The sequence below is a fragment of the Microtus pennsylvanicus genome, chromosome 16, assembly GCF_037038515.1.
Source record: "Microtus pennsylvanicus isolate mMicPen1 chromosome 16, mMicPen1.hap1, whole genome shotgun sequence".
Lineage (NCBI taxonomy): Eukaryota > Metazoa > Chordata > Mammalia > Rodentia > Cricetidae > Microtus > Microtus pennsylvanicus.
The window spans coordinates 16,740,001-16,755,085 of record NC_134594.1 but is presented as its reverse complement, the minus strand read 5'-3'; the positions used below and the strand labels follow the sequence as shown (position 1 = coordinate 16,755,085).

General features: G+C 40.6%; 1 protein-coding gene and 1 pseudogene across 6 annotated transcripts in view; one reads left to right on the top strand and one right to left on the bottom strand.

The window, feature by feature from the left end:
- Positions 1 to 970: 970 nt before the first annotated feature.
- Positions 971 to 3,457, top strand: LOC142836526 (FUN14 domain-containing protein 2 pseudogene; annotated as a pseudogene).
- Positions 3,458 to 6,203: 2,746 nt separating this feature from the next.
- Positions 6,204 to 15,085, bottom strand: part of Abhd18 (abhydrolase domain containing 18) — a 40,028-nt gene continuing 31,146 nt past the window's right edge. For all 6 annotated transcript variants that reach the window (XM_075950948.1, XM_075950952.1, XM_075950947.1 and 3 more), the window contains 4 exons: positions 15,051 to 15,085; positions 11,353 to 11,731; positions 9,845 to 10,007; positions 6,204 to 9,138 (listed from right to left, as the gene is read on the bottom strand). The exon at positions 15,051 to 15,085 is cut by the window's right edge and continues 67 nt beyond it. In XM_075950948.1, coding sequence (XP_075807063.1) covers positions 9,087 to 9,138; positions 9,845 to 10,007; positions 11,353 to 11,731; positions 15,051 to 15,085 — 629 coding nt within the window. In that variant the 3' untranslated portion in view covers positions 6,204 to 9,086. The remainder of the gene's footprint in view (positions 9,139 to 9,844; positions 10,008 to 11,352; positions 11,732 to 15,050) is intronic.

Below are 15,085 nucleotides of genomic sequence, written 5' to 3'. Positions count from 1 at the left end.
CCATCAAGCATTAGGAGGTTGGTCATGTGGATTCCAGGGTCTATTCTAGTGGTCTGTGTGTTGTTTTTGTTGCTATAACTGAACCTTCTGAAGTATAACCAGAAGTCAGGTTAGGATGTCTACAGTATTGTTCTTTCTGCCTCTGATGACTTTGGCTACTGTGGGTGTTTTGTTTGAGTCCATATGAATTTTATGGGCTTTTTTTCTAATTCTGTGAGATATCATTGGAATTTTGGTAGGAATTTCATTGAATCTGTGGCGTATAGGTGCATCTTACTATCTTCATCAGGTTTATTCCGAGGATTTATTTTTTGATGATATGAGTGAACTGTATTTTCTTTTGGTTTCATTCTCAGAAAACTCATAACAGAAAAGCTTTTTATTTAATATTTATTTTGCTTGTGTATATTCTCTGTGAAAGTGTCAGATTCCCCAGAACTAGAATTACAGACAGGTGTGAACTGTCATGTGGGTGCTGGGAATTGAACTCAGGTCCTCTGGAAGAGCAATTAGTGTTCTTAACCACTGAGCCATCTCTCCAGCCCCCATGCCTTAAAGTTTTTAACTTGTCTGCAGAGATGGCTTAGCGGTTAAGAGCACTGACTGAACTTCCAGAGGTTCTGAGTTTAATTCTCAGCAACCCCATGGTGGCTCATACTCATCTGTAATGAGGTCTGGTGCCCTCTACTGGCCTTCAGGCACACATGCAGGCACAGAACACTATACATAATAAATAAATAAATCTTTAAAAAACAGTTAACTTGTCTCAGTCTCTTTAGAGTACACATATCCTAGGTTGTAATCGCTTGCATAGTTCCAAGTAAATTCACTTCTTTGAGAGTGTCTCTGCTATTAACACTTCTTATGTGAAATCATTCATTTGAATTTCTTGTAAAATGCTTCTGGTTGAATGTATAGAACAAACATTTGTGGTAATACCTTGAAATTTACTTTTTAAAGCGTTGGTTGTACTTTGTAACAAATCTCGTTTTAGCTTGAGTATTCAATTGAAATCTTTTTTTGGGGGCGGGGGGCAAACCCCACCAAATCTTCCAACTAGTATTTATAATATACTTTTCCAGTCTAACGAATATAGACAACCGAGTGAGTTTTAGCCTTTTCTGATCCTTAGAACACCCAGTTTGATAAAGGCCAAGGTGGCTTTGTGACGTAGCTCCGCCTGAAGAAAAGCTGAGGCGCATGCTCCACCTGCCCTCTTTCGCCACGGCCGTGGGGATGGATACATCTGCCCACGTGCGGAAGGGCAGCAGGCCATGACAACGACCACAATCACCACCACCGTAACCGCAAAGCGCTCTATCTTCTGCCGTACCGACCCTCTGCGGCTGTCCTCTCGCAACTCGCAACTCACAGAGATGGCCACGAAGAGTCAAGAGCACTTTGACGCTTATGAGACATTGGATCTTACAGAATTTGGCAAAAACCAGCCTTGGTGGCGCAAACTTTTTGGGCAGGAGACACGGTCTGCGGGCGAGAAGTACAGTGTGGCAACCCAGCTCCTGGTTGGCGGCATCACGGGCTGGTGCACTGGCTTTATATTCCAGAAACTTGGAAAGTTGGCTGCCACAGCGGTGGGAGGGGGCTTTTTTCTACTTCAGCTCGCAAACCATACTGGCTACGTCAAAATTGACTGGAATCGTGTAGAGAAGGATATGAAAAAGGCCAAGGAACAACTGACGATTCGGAATAGCGCCCAATTACCAACTGAGGTCAAAAGCAAAGCTGAGGAGTTGGTGTCGTTCATAAAGCAGAACATATTAGTAACTGGAGGATTTTTTGGAGGCTTTCTGCTCGGTATGGCATCCTAAAAGGGTATCATTCCACTCCTACGGTTCAGCAGCCTCTATACACCATCGTAGAAAAACCCAGAGGCTTTCCACTTCCTCTTCATGCCTGCCCTCCTCCCTGTTGTAAATCTGAACCGCTTCCATGCGCATCTGCCCATGCAAGTTAACACAGGTCCTCCCATGGGCTTGACAAGCCACAGGGCAGCGCACTCTCCATCTGGAGGTCAACAGGAATGGTCCTTCCCCGGTGTGTAGAACCTGCCCCAAACCATCTTTAAGATCTGTCCCTAACAGTCGAGCTGGAAGAGCGCTATGTGGAAAGGAACTGAACATATCTGACTGAGCATGGGAAGAAAGTAAAGCAGGGACAGTTGTGGGAGTACCACCTGCTAGTCAGCTACTTTAGGGGGACAGTCTCCTTACAAAACTTTACAAGTAAATTGATGCTTTCCTTTCCTCTGGACAACTACTCCAGTAAGCTGTAATTATAGCTAAAGTGTGACTCTCTTCAAAAAGGGCCATAATCTAAATCCCTGAAAGCCTCACTAAGACCTGGTTGTTTTTCTTTTTGTGGGGGGTTGGGTAGGATAGGGTGGACCTAGGGCCTTGCTCCTACTACTCGTACTAGGCCAAGGGCTACCACTGAGCTATATTCCCAGGCTTTTAGGTATTTTTCATTTTGAGAGGTCTCACTAAATTGCTCTTGCTGGCCTGGAACTTGACATTCTTATGTCTCAGCTTCCTGTGGAGGTGGGATTACAGGTCCAAGTCCCCGGGAACAGCTTCCCCAAGACCTTAAGAAAGAACTGAAGAATGCACCTCCGAGTCTACTTTGCCTCTTCTCAATCTTCTCATTTGCCTTTTCCCCCAGGATTAGTTTGCCATAACCCATCTAGCTGGGTTTTCTACTTCAGGGCCTCGACTACTTCAATCAAACGTCAGCTGGGGGAAATTTTCACCTAGACGCTTCAAGAAGAAGAATCTGCTTTCAGGCCTAGGTCTGGGGTACAATTTCTATATTTGCAACTGTAGGATTGATTCACATTTTGTGCTTTGTCAACCAGAGGACCAGCTCAGCTCTGGGAGGCCACCCACACAGTTCATCTCACATGGACTTTGCTCTCGCCATACAAATCAGAAACAGCACTGACTTCTTTTCTTCATGACCAGTGGGAGAGAGAAGAGGGCCCTAGGGGTCCAACACCTCTGCAGAAAGGGCAAGTGTGTGAGTGCAATCAGTGTTTCCATTGCCTGTTGGTCAGAAGGTAAAAATCATGGGTTCTGCCCAAACTCAACACTGTGAGCAACGGAAAACAATAATCGTAAGGAGCACCTTGGAAACTGTATGCTACACGGGAAGAAGAAACGGTTACTTCTCTGTCTTTGAGTATGTCTGGGTTTCCACCTTTAATACCAGGATTAGATCTTCATATTTCTACCAATGGGGGAGCGGGAACCCTACTAAACCACAAACTCCGTAGACCTGAGCAACAACCATTTGTTTATAAGCCAATTGGGTCTTTACAGTTTAAATTATGTTTACATTCTTCCGTTCACTTAAAACTCTTACCTAAAAAAACCAACCCCTCCAAAGGAAAATGTCAATTAGTACTTTGTTTTCTTTTGTTTTTTAAAGTCATTAAACAAATGGTAAATAAAAATTGGTTTTTATGGTTTTCTTTTTAAACAGGATTTCATATAATTCAGGCTGATCTCAAAACATCTTGTAGCTAAGGATGACCTCAGGAGCACTGAGTTTAAAGGAACATGCCACTGTGCCTGGTGGCTTTGTTTTTTTTTTTTTTTTTTTTGCTTTTCTCTTCTTATGTAAATATTTTCACCTTTATGATACTCATTCATTTGTTATTGTTTTGCAGTGGCTGGAGCCTCACCAATGCTAGCACTTTACCACCAAACTACAACTCTAGTCCACCTGTTTATTACATGGCCCTTGAAGGGGACTAGTTGTCTTACTGGACAGCTGCTTCCATCCCAAGGAGATCATCATATTGTAAAGGTGACAGGAAACAAGTCAGCGCTGCATTGGCTACGTGGCTTGGGCATGGACACTGTGGGCCTGGTCAAACCCTGTGCACCCTATAGGGATAAACTACAAATGGCTTTTCCCCTTCCTCCACACCCCTGGGGATATTGAACCCAGGTTTTGAGCATACTAGGAAAACACTCTAAAAGCAAAAAGAATATTTTGTGAGACATGAAAATCATATGAAATTCAAATTTCAGTTGTAAAAGTTTGAGCACAGCACATCGCTGGATCACAGTCATGTTGACTCATTTCCGCGGGTCCTTTGGCTGCTTTACACTACCCAATTAGTGTAGTCACAATAGAAACCATACGTGGTACTGTCATCGCTTTGTGTTACTGCAACACGGTGGATATGGAGAGTAATGGGGTGCAATTTTATTAAAACCCACTGAAAGGTCCAACTAAAAGCATTTGCTCCAGACACTCAGGAGGGAGAGGCAGGCGATTTCTTTTCTTTTTAAAGATTTATTTATTTATTATGTATACAGTATTCTGTCTGCTTGTATGCATACAGCGAAGGAGAGGGCACCAGATCTCATTACAAACGGTTGTGAGCCACCACATCATTGCTGGGAATTGAACTCAGGACCATCTAGAAGAGTAGCCAGTGTTCTTAACCTCTGAGCCATCTTTCCAGCCCTCAAGGTAGGAGATTTCTGAGTAAAAGCCAACCTGGTCTAGTTAGTTCCAGGCCAGCCAGGGCTATATAGTAAAATTAAGTCAATCTGCGCAGATATTCTCAGAGCCAAGATGTCCTGGTGAAAGAGCCTTGACACATGACCATTTGCAAAAGGTTTCGATGATACAGAGCAAAACTTTGAAACAAATGTGAATTATCTCCTTCAAAAAAATAATTGCAGCCTGGTGGTGGTGGCGCACGCCTTTAATCCCAGCATTCAGGAGGCAGAGGCAGGTGGATCTTTGTGAGTTTGAGGCCAGCCTGATCTACAAGAGCTAGTTCCAGGACAGACCCCCAAAGCTACAGAGAAACCCTGTCTTGAAAAACAATAATAATAATTCTACTCTCAGTTCAGCAAAATTCCAATGCTCAGGAGGCAGAGGCAGGCAGATCTCTGAGTTCAAGGCCAGCCTGAACTACATAGTGAGTTTCAGGCCAGACAGGGTTACATAGTGAAACCTTGTCTCAAAAAACTGAGACAAAATAATAACACATATAGAATATTTATTGTATATTTGAAAAATAATATATTACATAATGTATATTTATTATTATCATTATTTACTTATTCATTATTTTGTTGTTTGTTTCCTGAGACAGGGTTTTTCTCTGTAACAGCCCTGGCTGTCCTGGAACTTACCTGGAACTTGCTTCATAGACAAGGCGGGTCTCGAACTCACACAGATGCATCTGCCCTCTGCCTCCCAAGTATTGGGATTAAAGGTGTGTGTCACCACCGCCTTTGTTTTGTTTTCTGAGACTGGGTTTCTCTGTGTAGCCCTGGCTGTCATGTAACTTGTTTTGTAGACCAGGCTGGCCTCCAACTCAGAAATTCATCTGCTTCATCCTCCTGAATGATAGGATTAAAGGCATACACTACCACCGTCTGGCACAAAATTCTTATTAAACTTATTTGTGTGTGTATGTGTGCACATGCTTGCAGGTACAGGTACAAACCAACCCTACAGGTGTGAACAGGTGTGAAGTCAGCCCAGCTGGCTTTGCCCTTTCTTTCCTTCTGCCCTTAACTTCTCCAGTGTTGGGATTACAGATATGAGCAACCACATCTGATTTCCAACCATTTGATGGCAGCCTTTGTCCAGGACCTCATTACTCCCAGCTCAAGGGGAATCCTATAATTAAATGACACCTTACTGCCTGTCTCTCCCTCCCGATGCCGGGGATAAAGGCATGCGCTGCCATATGTTTACTTTTTTTTTTTGTTTGTTTTTCGGGACAGGGTTTCTCTGTAGCTTTGGAGCCTCTCCTGGAACTAGCTCTTGTAGACCAGGTTTGCCTCAAACTCACAAAGATCCACCTGCCTCTGCCTCCCGAGTGCCTGGGATTAAAGGCATGCGCCACCACAGCCTGGCCCTTTTTTTTTATGTTTACTATTTTCAACATAATCACATCTAAGTTCAACGACGCCGAGACAAACAAGGTATGCCAGAGTGCTTGTTCTCCTGGGATGGAATGGAGTAAAACCTGGCTCTGAGGAGACATTAGCATACTGATACTGTGTCAGAGCTTCCTTGACTCATTCCCGCCTTACCACATGGGTATGAGAGCTAAAGGCAAACCCAATTAGCTCAGGTTTGGACACACAAATCAAACGATAAATGCTTCTGGTAGTTGGAATGATACTTCTTTAAAAAGAAAACAAAGCAAATAACTTCTAAAATAGATTTTTATTATGAAATATAAATTTGGAAATATCTTAAAAATTCAGTTATAATGTTAATAGACATTAGAGAAAGCACCACGTTAAAAATACGTTGATAAAATCTAATGACAACATTGGCAAATCATGAAGTCTAAGTATAGAACTACACCAGGTCTTTAGAGCTGAGTGAAAATATAGAGTAGTAGTTACTTACACATAAGAAGTCTGCTAGCAGAATTGGGAATTCACACCTATTATGTACACCAGACAAAACTGTGTCAAACTGGCCTGTGAAAACTAGTTCCCTGCAACTCTGGTCTGATTGAATCTATAGTATTTATAGACCTAATCCACAAAGTGTCGGGAAAATGGCAGGCAGGACTTCTTTGAAAATACATTAATTTCTCAAAGAATATATATGACGTGTGTGTATGAATGTTTTTATCTAAGCTATTATTATGCTGAGTGGGCTTAAAGAAACGTGAAAAAAGGTATTTTTTCTCTCTGAATTAATCAGCTTAGGCAGTTTTGTGAATGAAGGATGAAAATAAATTTATTTATTTGAGTCAGATAGTCCTGAGTGGTCTGGGAACACACTATGTAGACTGTATTGGCCTGGAACTTGTGACTGATCCTTTACCTCCCAAGTGCTGGAATTACAGGCATGTCCTGCCAGTGACACACAGTTCTTCCTTTTTTTTTTTTCCTCTGTTGAGATAAGGTTTCTCTGTGTATCTCTGACTGTTCTGAACTGCTTGGCAGACCAGGCTTGCCTTGAACTCTGCCTCCCAGAGCTGGGATTAAGGGTATGTCCCACCATGCCTGACTCTGCACCCAGTTCTCAAAAAATAAAAATTCTAAAATAGTCTAAGAACTAATTAAAATATCAAATTTTCATTATTTTACTAGTAGAAAAACTACATACCACAGAATGTTTTTAATAAATGCATATGTGAAGAAAAATGTTGTTTTTGGCTGAAACTATGTTCAGAATCCAAAGAAATTCTCTCACTATATGCATGATAGAATGGTGTAATATATTTAATCTCTTGTTTTATTTTTTTTTTTAAAAAGACAGACAGGTTTTCTCTGTGTAGTCCTGGTAGAATTCACTCAATAGACCAGGCTGGCCTCCAGCTGAGAGAGATTGGCCTGCCTCAGCCTCCACAGCACTGGGATTAAAGGTGTACATAGGTTTTATTTAAAGGATCATTTTGTTCTGGAAGTCAAAAGTAAAAGTTCTAGTCTGAATATACGAAATTGCTGTAGCTCTAACAGCCTTACTGTGATGTATGTGAAAGTCCAAGTATCCAAGAAGCAACTACTTCTCCATCACCGACTCCACAGTAAAAATGTTTAAACAACTGCTTCTCCATCACCGACTCCACAGTAAAAATGTTTAAACAGCTGTCGGGAACTTTAGGAACAGACCTTAGAATGGCGCAGCATCTTTAAAAAGCTGCCAAGGCTACACAGAAACCCTGGCTTGAAAAAAAGAAAAAAAATCCACATATCTCCATTAAACTTAAATTTAAGAGCAATACAGATTTCAAACAAACACATTTTAATATTACCTTTTAAACATTCTTGCTCAGAGAAGTTTATCATCAGCACCATATATCTATCCATATAAATCCCATTTAAAAAGTCAGCAGTGTATAAAGCCTCAAGTTTTTCTGTACAATGGTTCAATTTCATATGTAGCTATTAAATTCTGAAATCAAAAAAGTCAAAGCTGTTAACTCAGTCTTTAAGCAACAGAAGATCCAGGTATGTAAGAAATGCCTGAAAGAATCTAGTATCTAGTGAAAAGTTCATCTAGCATATCCATTTTTCAAGACAAAGCTCTCTTAAATATAGAGAGAGCATGTTTGACTCCCATCCCAGATACATACAGGTTTTCTTTCTGTTTGGCGGACTGGAGACTGGCCTCAGAGTCTTCACAGGCTGGGCAAGTACAGCCCCAGCCCTGGCACTTTTCTGACCTAACATTTGATAACACTTTAAAGTCTGCTCTAGTCTAACTAATCTTATTTGCATGTTTCAGCATTCAGGTTGTTAGTAAAACATTACAAAGCAGTAAGGTTTTGTTTTATACTGTCGTGTTACTGTTTTTGAGACAGTCTTATGTAGTTTTGGCAGGCCTGCAACTTGCCGCACAGACCAGACTGGCCTTGAACTCAATAGAGCTCTACAGGCTTCTCTCTCCTCCCTGCTGGGACTGAAGGCATGAGCTACCATGCCAGACATATTTTTTTGAGACAGGGTCTCGTGTAGCTCAGGCTGGCCTCAACTTTGCTCTGTAAAGAACAATGATGGGACTCTTGACCCTCTTGCCTTCACTTCTTAAGTGCTGGGATTGCAGTTTGTACACAGAGGCACAACTCAGCAGTCAGGATAGTTTTCATAATTCAAAGGTAACACTGATTTACACATCTTAGGTATTTCTATGGCAGTAAATTACCTAAAGTTGAAAGCTAGATTATAAACCCACTACATAGACAAAAAGGAGGAACACAGGTTTTAAAATCAAGTTAATAGCAAAAAATGCCATATAACAGTATACAGTACATATGTTATATAATCTTAGTTTCAACAATTCTATTAAAAACCAATAGGTTTCCTATTTATTCAGAATCAATAAATTATTCATAATTAAAATGTTTTTATAAATATTAACAACAGATGTCATATTGGATATATGAGATTTTCAAGAGTAACAAACACTTCAGGATTGTATGATTCAAGTACTGCTTTTACATTAATAAAATCTACAGTTGGTAACTGACCCATAACACTGGCACATAGACTATATGGCAGCAATCAGCTGTCTGCTTGTTTCTCACATCATCGTAGGGTGAACGCTTTCAGTAGGATCCATTGATCCGATTAGTTAGCATATTTATGAAGGAAACGTTCAAAGGCATCGTAGATGGCTTGTCTAAAATAAAGTGAAAAGAAATAATCAGCAATTGACAAATATGGAGGACAGATAACTATTGTATCTCTAAAATGATCTCTGCTTAAAACTGTCTGATAAAATAGACTTCTCGTATCTCTACAGGACAAAATAAGAGAAAAGTACAGGAGAAATCCTTCTAAATAAGATTTAAAATATTTGTCTTTTTTGTTTTGGTTTTTGTTTTTTAGAGACAGGGTTTCTCTGTAGCTTTGGAGCCTGTCCTGGAACTAACTCTTGTAGAACAGGTCTGCCTTGAACTCACAGAGATCCGCCTGCCTCTGCCTCCCGAGTGCTGGGATTTAAGGCGTGCGCCACCACTGCCTGGCTAAATATTTTTTTTAAATATTTATTTATTTATTATGTATACAATTTTCTGTCTGTATGCCTGAAGGCCAGAAGAGGGCACCAGACCTCTTTACAGATAGTTGTGAGCCACCATGTGGTTGCTGGGAATTGAACTCGGGTCCTTTGGAAGAGCAGGCAATGCTCTTAACCACTGAGTCATCTCTCCAGCCCCCTAAAATATTTTTTTTTATATGTTCTAGTCTTCCTCTGCCTGGCTAAAATAATTTTCTTATATGTTCTAGTCTTCCTATTTCCTTTTTGGCCTCCACATATTTTTTAAGCAAAAAAATATCCCCTGAACAATCAACAAATAAATACCAATTTAGACGAATCATCTTACCTGAAGAGCCCTTGTTTAAAGAGATAAGCACTGATGTGACCCCCTTCTAGGTACCGGATTTCACAACCAGGCCAAATTTCTTGCAGGCTTCGAACTCCTGTCCGTGGAATATAGGCATCCTCTTTGGCTTGTACCACTATAATGAGGCTTGGGTCAACTGGAACTAAGTATAGAATTTTGATGCATTAAAAAGTGCTTTGAATTTTGCATAAATACCTAAAATATATTACCAAACAAAATGCACCATATATGAGTCTTTAATCCTAGCTACTTGGAAGGCTGAGGCAGAGAACTGCAAGTTCGAGACCAGTATGAACAACACAGATCATGTCTTAGACCCTAGGGAGGTGGTTTTGTTAGTATAGTACTTGCTGCACAAGTTTAGATTCCCAGAACCACGTTAAAAGCTGGATACAGGGCTTCACTTATAACCTCTGGGGACGTAGACACTGGCAAAGCCAGTCTAGTGGAATTTAGTAAACTCTAGGCTTAGTGAGAAAGCTTGTCTCAAAAAATTAGGGTGGAGAGTGACTAAGGACGACACCTGTGTTGACTTCTGGCTTCCACATGTATGTGGACATACAGATGAACATGCATACTCAAAAGAGAAAAACACTATGCCACAGAACCACAATATTCATTTCATAAAAATGAAGTGCTTCTTTTTTTGGTTTTGTTTTGTTTTCAAGACAGAGTTTCTCTATGTAGCTTTGGAGCCTGTCCTGGAACTCACTCTGTAGAGCAGGTTGGGCTTGAACTCACAGAGATCTGCCTGCCTCTGCCTCCTGAGTACTGGGATTAAAGACATGCACCACCACTGCTCAGCTGTTCTTTGTTCTGTTTTTTTAAGATAGAATTCTCATGTAGTCCAGGCTGGACTGTGAACTTCTGGTCTTCTTGCCTCTACCTCTGAGTTCTAATGCTAAGATTACAGGCATAGCACTGTAACCATTTGAGTTTATGCAGTGTGTGGGGAATTGAACCCAGACATTGCACATGCTATATCCCCAGACCTAAAATGAATATTCTAAAGATATAAACAGAAAAATAAAAACAAACAAACATGCTGGGCAGTGGTGGCAAACACCTTTAATCCCAGCACTCAGGAGGCAGAGGCAGGTGGATCTTCATGAATCCGAGGCCAGCCTGGTCTACAGAGTTCCATGATAAGACTCCAAAGCTATGAAGGAACCCTGTCTCGAAAAAAAAACAAAACAAAACAAACAAACACATACAAGGGAGCTGGAATGATAGCTTGAGTTGTTAACAGCACTGACTGCTGTTCCAAAGAACTGTGTTTGATCCTCAGTTCCCACACGGTGGCTCACAATCATCTGTAACTCTACTAATTCCTGGGGATCTGACACCCTCTTTTGGCCTCCATGGGCACCAGGAATGTACGTGGTGTACAGACACGCATGCAGGCAAAACATCCATCCACACGTGAAGTGTATCTAAGAAATATTTATAGAGCACAGCTGTTCCCAGTTTCCTGTGAAAATTAGTACCTGAGAAGTTTGCTACATGAGTACATTCATCCATGACTCCTTTCATGAAGATCAGAGATTCTTTCTGAAGATTGCTTCTTTTCTGTTCTTTGCTGAGCAGGTGAGGTGACTGAGGGTTGTAATTTGCATAATGACTTTTGTTAGTTGAGAGTGTTTGATTCAGGCATTCCATCTTAGCGGTATCTTGCAACAAGTGTCCTTTTGAAGTAGTACTGACAGATGTTTTACCAGAATTATGGCACTCAACATGCTTTGGGGACACAACTTGGTCTGTTGTATCTAAGTTTAATGTTCTGGAAACCAGATTTAGGTTGGTCAGCTTGTCTGCACTGCTAGGGAAGTGTTTCATGAAGTCATGTCCCATTTTGAAAGAATCTGCCTGAATATATGATAAAAAAGAAAACATTTTATATTAGAACTTTGTGAAACATTTAAAAACAGAAAAGGAAAAAAGAATTAGTAGGTAAAATATATAGCAGGGCATACATCAATGGAATAGTCTCAGAAATTAACAACAAGCTAGAGGTAGTAGCACACACCTATAATTACAGCACTTAAGAGGCCGAGGCAGGAGAACAGGGTGTTCTAGCTAGCCTGAGCTACCCAGTGAGACCTTGTCACAGATCTCCCCACCTCCACACACAGAGTAACGGGAGTATTTATTTTTCTTCCTTTTTCTGGCATAGAGTCCCACTACATAGGCTCCCTCCCATTTTTGAACTTCCTGCCTTGGCTTCCCAAGTGCCGAGATTACAGGCACAGGCCACCATCCCTAGCTCTAAAGTCCCTTTCAAGGCACATGGATGAACACTGAAGACATTATGGCATGTGAATAAACCAGGTACAAAGGGCAAAATGTGTATTCTGCTATATAAGATTTACACAGTCATATTTGGAGACAAATAAGTTGTGGTTGCTAGAGGCAGCATGAAGGTGGAAGTGGTAACTGTTGTCTAATGGGTAGAGTTTTAATTTGGGAAGATGAAAAGTTCTTTTTGTTTTTTTGAGATGGTTCCTCTGTGTAACAGCTCTGGCTGTCCTGAAACCCACTTTGTAGAACAGACTGGTCTTGAACTCACCGAAATCAACCTGTCTCTGCCACCCGAGTGCTGGGTTTAAAGGAATGCGCCACACCACCTGGTGCAAGATGAAACGTTTTGAGATGGATGGTGGTGATGGCTGCGCAACAGTGTGGGCTGTTCACTGTCAAAATGCTTAAAGTGGCAGTTTTAAAAATGGTAAATTTCATGTTGGTAGATTTACCATCATTATTACAGGGCCAATGGAAAAACAGATACCAAAATTTGAAGAGGATAAAGATAAATAGCACATTTATTTTTGAATGTTGCCTGATAAAAAAATCAAAGTTGTCAGGATCACAACTTTAACCCTCCCCTTCCCCCGGCCCACACACACTCTGGAGACGGAGGCAGGTGGATCTCTGAACTTCAAGCCAGCTGTTTCTACAGAGTTCCAGGACAGCAGCCAGGCTACAAAGAGAAACCCTGTCTCAAAACAAATCAAACTTACCTGCATCAGATTTTACTGTCCAAAATTTCAAAACAGCTATAATCTGCTTTAACTCCAGACTTTCTAAAAGTTTTATGGGCATACCTGAACTAAAATATACATTTAAGCACAAGAAACAGCTACTTGAAATTCCCCTTTTTGGGATAGATTAACAATTAAAAAATATAAACGAAAAAATGCCGGGCAGTGGTGGCGCATGCCTTTAATCCCAGCACTCAGGAGGCAGAGGCAGGTCTGGTTTACAAGAGCTAGTTCAGGAACAGGCACCAAAGCTACAGAGAAACTTTGTCTCACAAAACAAAAAACAAACAACAACAACAACAAAATGCTGCCTATGAAAGCTGTAAAAATTTTGACTTATAAATACAACATAAATCAAAATAACTTTATTATATTTATATATTAAGAGAAAAATAAAAAGAACAGGTGACATCCTTGCAAAATCAACTTGCAACTTATATGAGAAGAAGCTAATCAAATCATTTTTTATTTTTGGAGACAAGGCCTGCCTTGCTGGCCTAAAGTTTACTATGTAGACCAGGCTAGTTTCAAATAGAAGATCTGGCTGGCCTCCAACTCAGAGATACAACATACTCATTATGTAGGCCTGCCTCTGCCTCCCGAGTGCAGGAATTAAAGATGTGTGCTAGCATACCTGGCTCATAAAAAAATAAATAAATAAAAAAGAAATTCAAGATGGGCAAAGGATATATATATATATATATATATATATATAATGTATATATGTATCATATATGTATATATCACATATACACATGGTCTTAGCTTATAGACACATGCTCAATGTCAAGAATAATGAGATAAGGGGCTGGAGAGATGGCTCAGTGGTTAAGAGCATTGCCTGCTCTTCCAAAGGTCCTGAGTTCAATTCCCAGCAACCACATGGTGGCTCACAACCATCTCTAAAAGATCTGGCGCCCTCTTCTGGCCTGCAGACACACACACAGACAGAATATTGTATACATAATAAATAAATAAATAAAAAGAATAATGAGATAAAAATAAAAGTATCCCACTTTTACTATCAGTTGAGTCTAACATATACCCAAACCTCAGCACAACTAAAGTCACATTGTAGGCACCATTTTAACCTTTCAACCCAGCATGTAGGCTCTAACACCTGCCAAAATGAGAATAAAGACCTAATAATCTATCAAAGACTAGACCACAGTTCCAGGATCCAGGAAAGTCCTAAATATACTAACCTTGCTTTTTGGTTTCTGTAGTTCTGCTTCTTGTTAACTGAAGTGAATAACCAGGATGTATTTTTTGTGCATAAAATATAAAGAACTTGCTGGGCACTGGTGGTGCAAGCCTTTAATCCCAGCACTTGGGAGGCAGAGGCAGGCGGATCTCTGGGAGTTGGAGGCCAGCCTGGTCTACAAGAGCTAGTGCCAGGACAGGCTCCAAAGCTGGAGAGAAACCCTGTCTTAAAAAAAACCCAAAGGATAAAAAAAGTAAGAAAAAAGAAGAGAAACTCAGTATGTAGACCAGGCTGCCTGTGAACTCCCAGAGTTCCACCCGATTCTGCCTCTTCATATTGGGACTAAAGGTGTGCACCTCTATGCTTATAATTAAAAACATTTTTGAAATTAGGCATAGTCGTAAATGCTTGCAATCAGGCATTAAGAAGGCAGAGGCCAGCCTGGACTTACATAGAGAGACCCTGTCTTTACAAACAAACTAATAACAAAATCAAGGGGAAAAAATGTTTTCTTGTTCTATAGTCCAGGCTGGCCTCACACTTGTTGTTCTTCTGCTGCCTAAAATGAAGAATCGCCTTCACAATCTCTCTGCCTTAGCCTCCAAATGTTTGGATTACAGGCATGTATCACCATGCTTAGACAGAGAAGAGTAATTCCTAAGTTTAAAAGTATGTATTTCTTTAAAAAATTGCCATTTTCTTTATATAACTAAATAAGTAATCAACCTTTACTCCAATGTTACATGAACATTAAAATACTCCAGCTGGATGTGTTGGCCCATGCCTTTAATCCCAGTATTTGGGAAGGTGAAGGCAGGTGGATCTCTGAGTTGGAGGCCAATCTGGTCTAAAAGTGACTTCTAGGATAGTCAGGGCTATTACACAGAGAAACCCTTATTTCCAAAAACCCAAAACCAACCAAACAAACAAACAGAAAACTTACCCCACAGTACTCTAGCATATGAATAATTTCTTCTT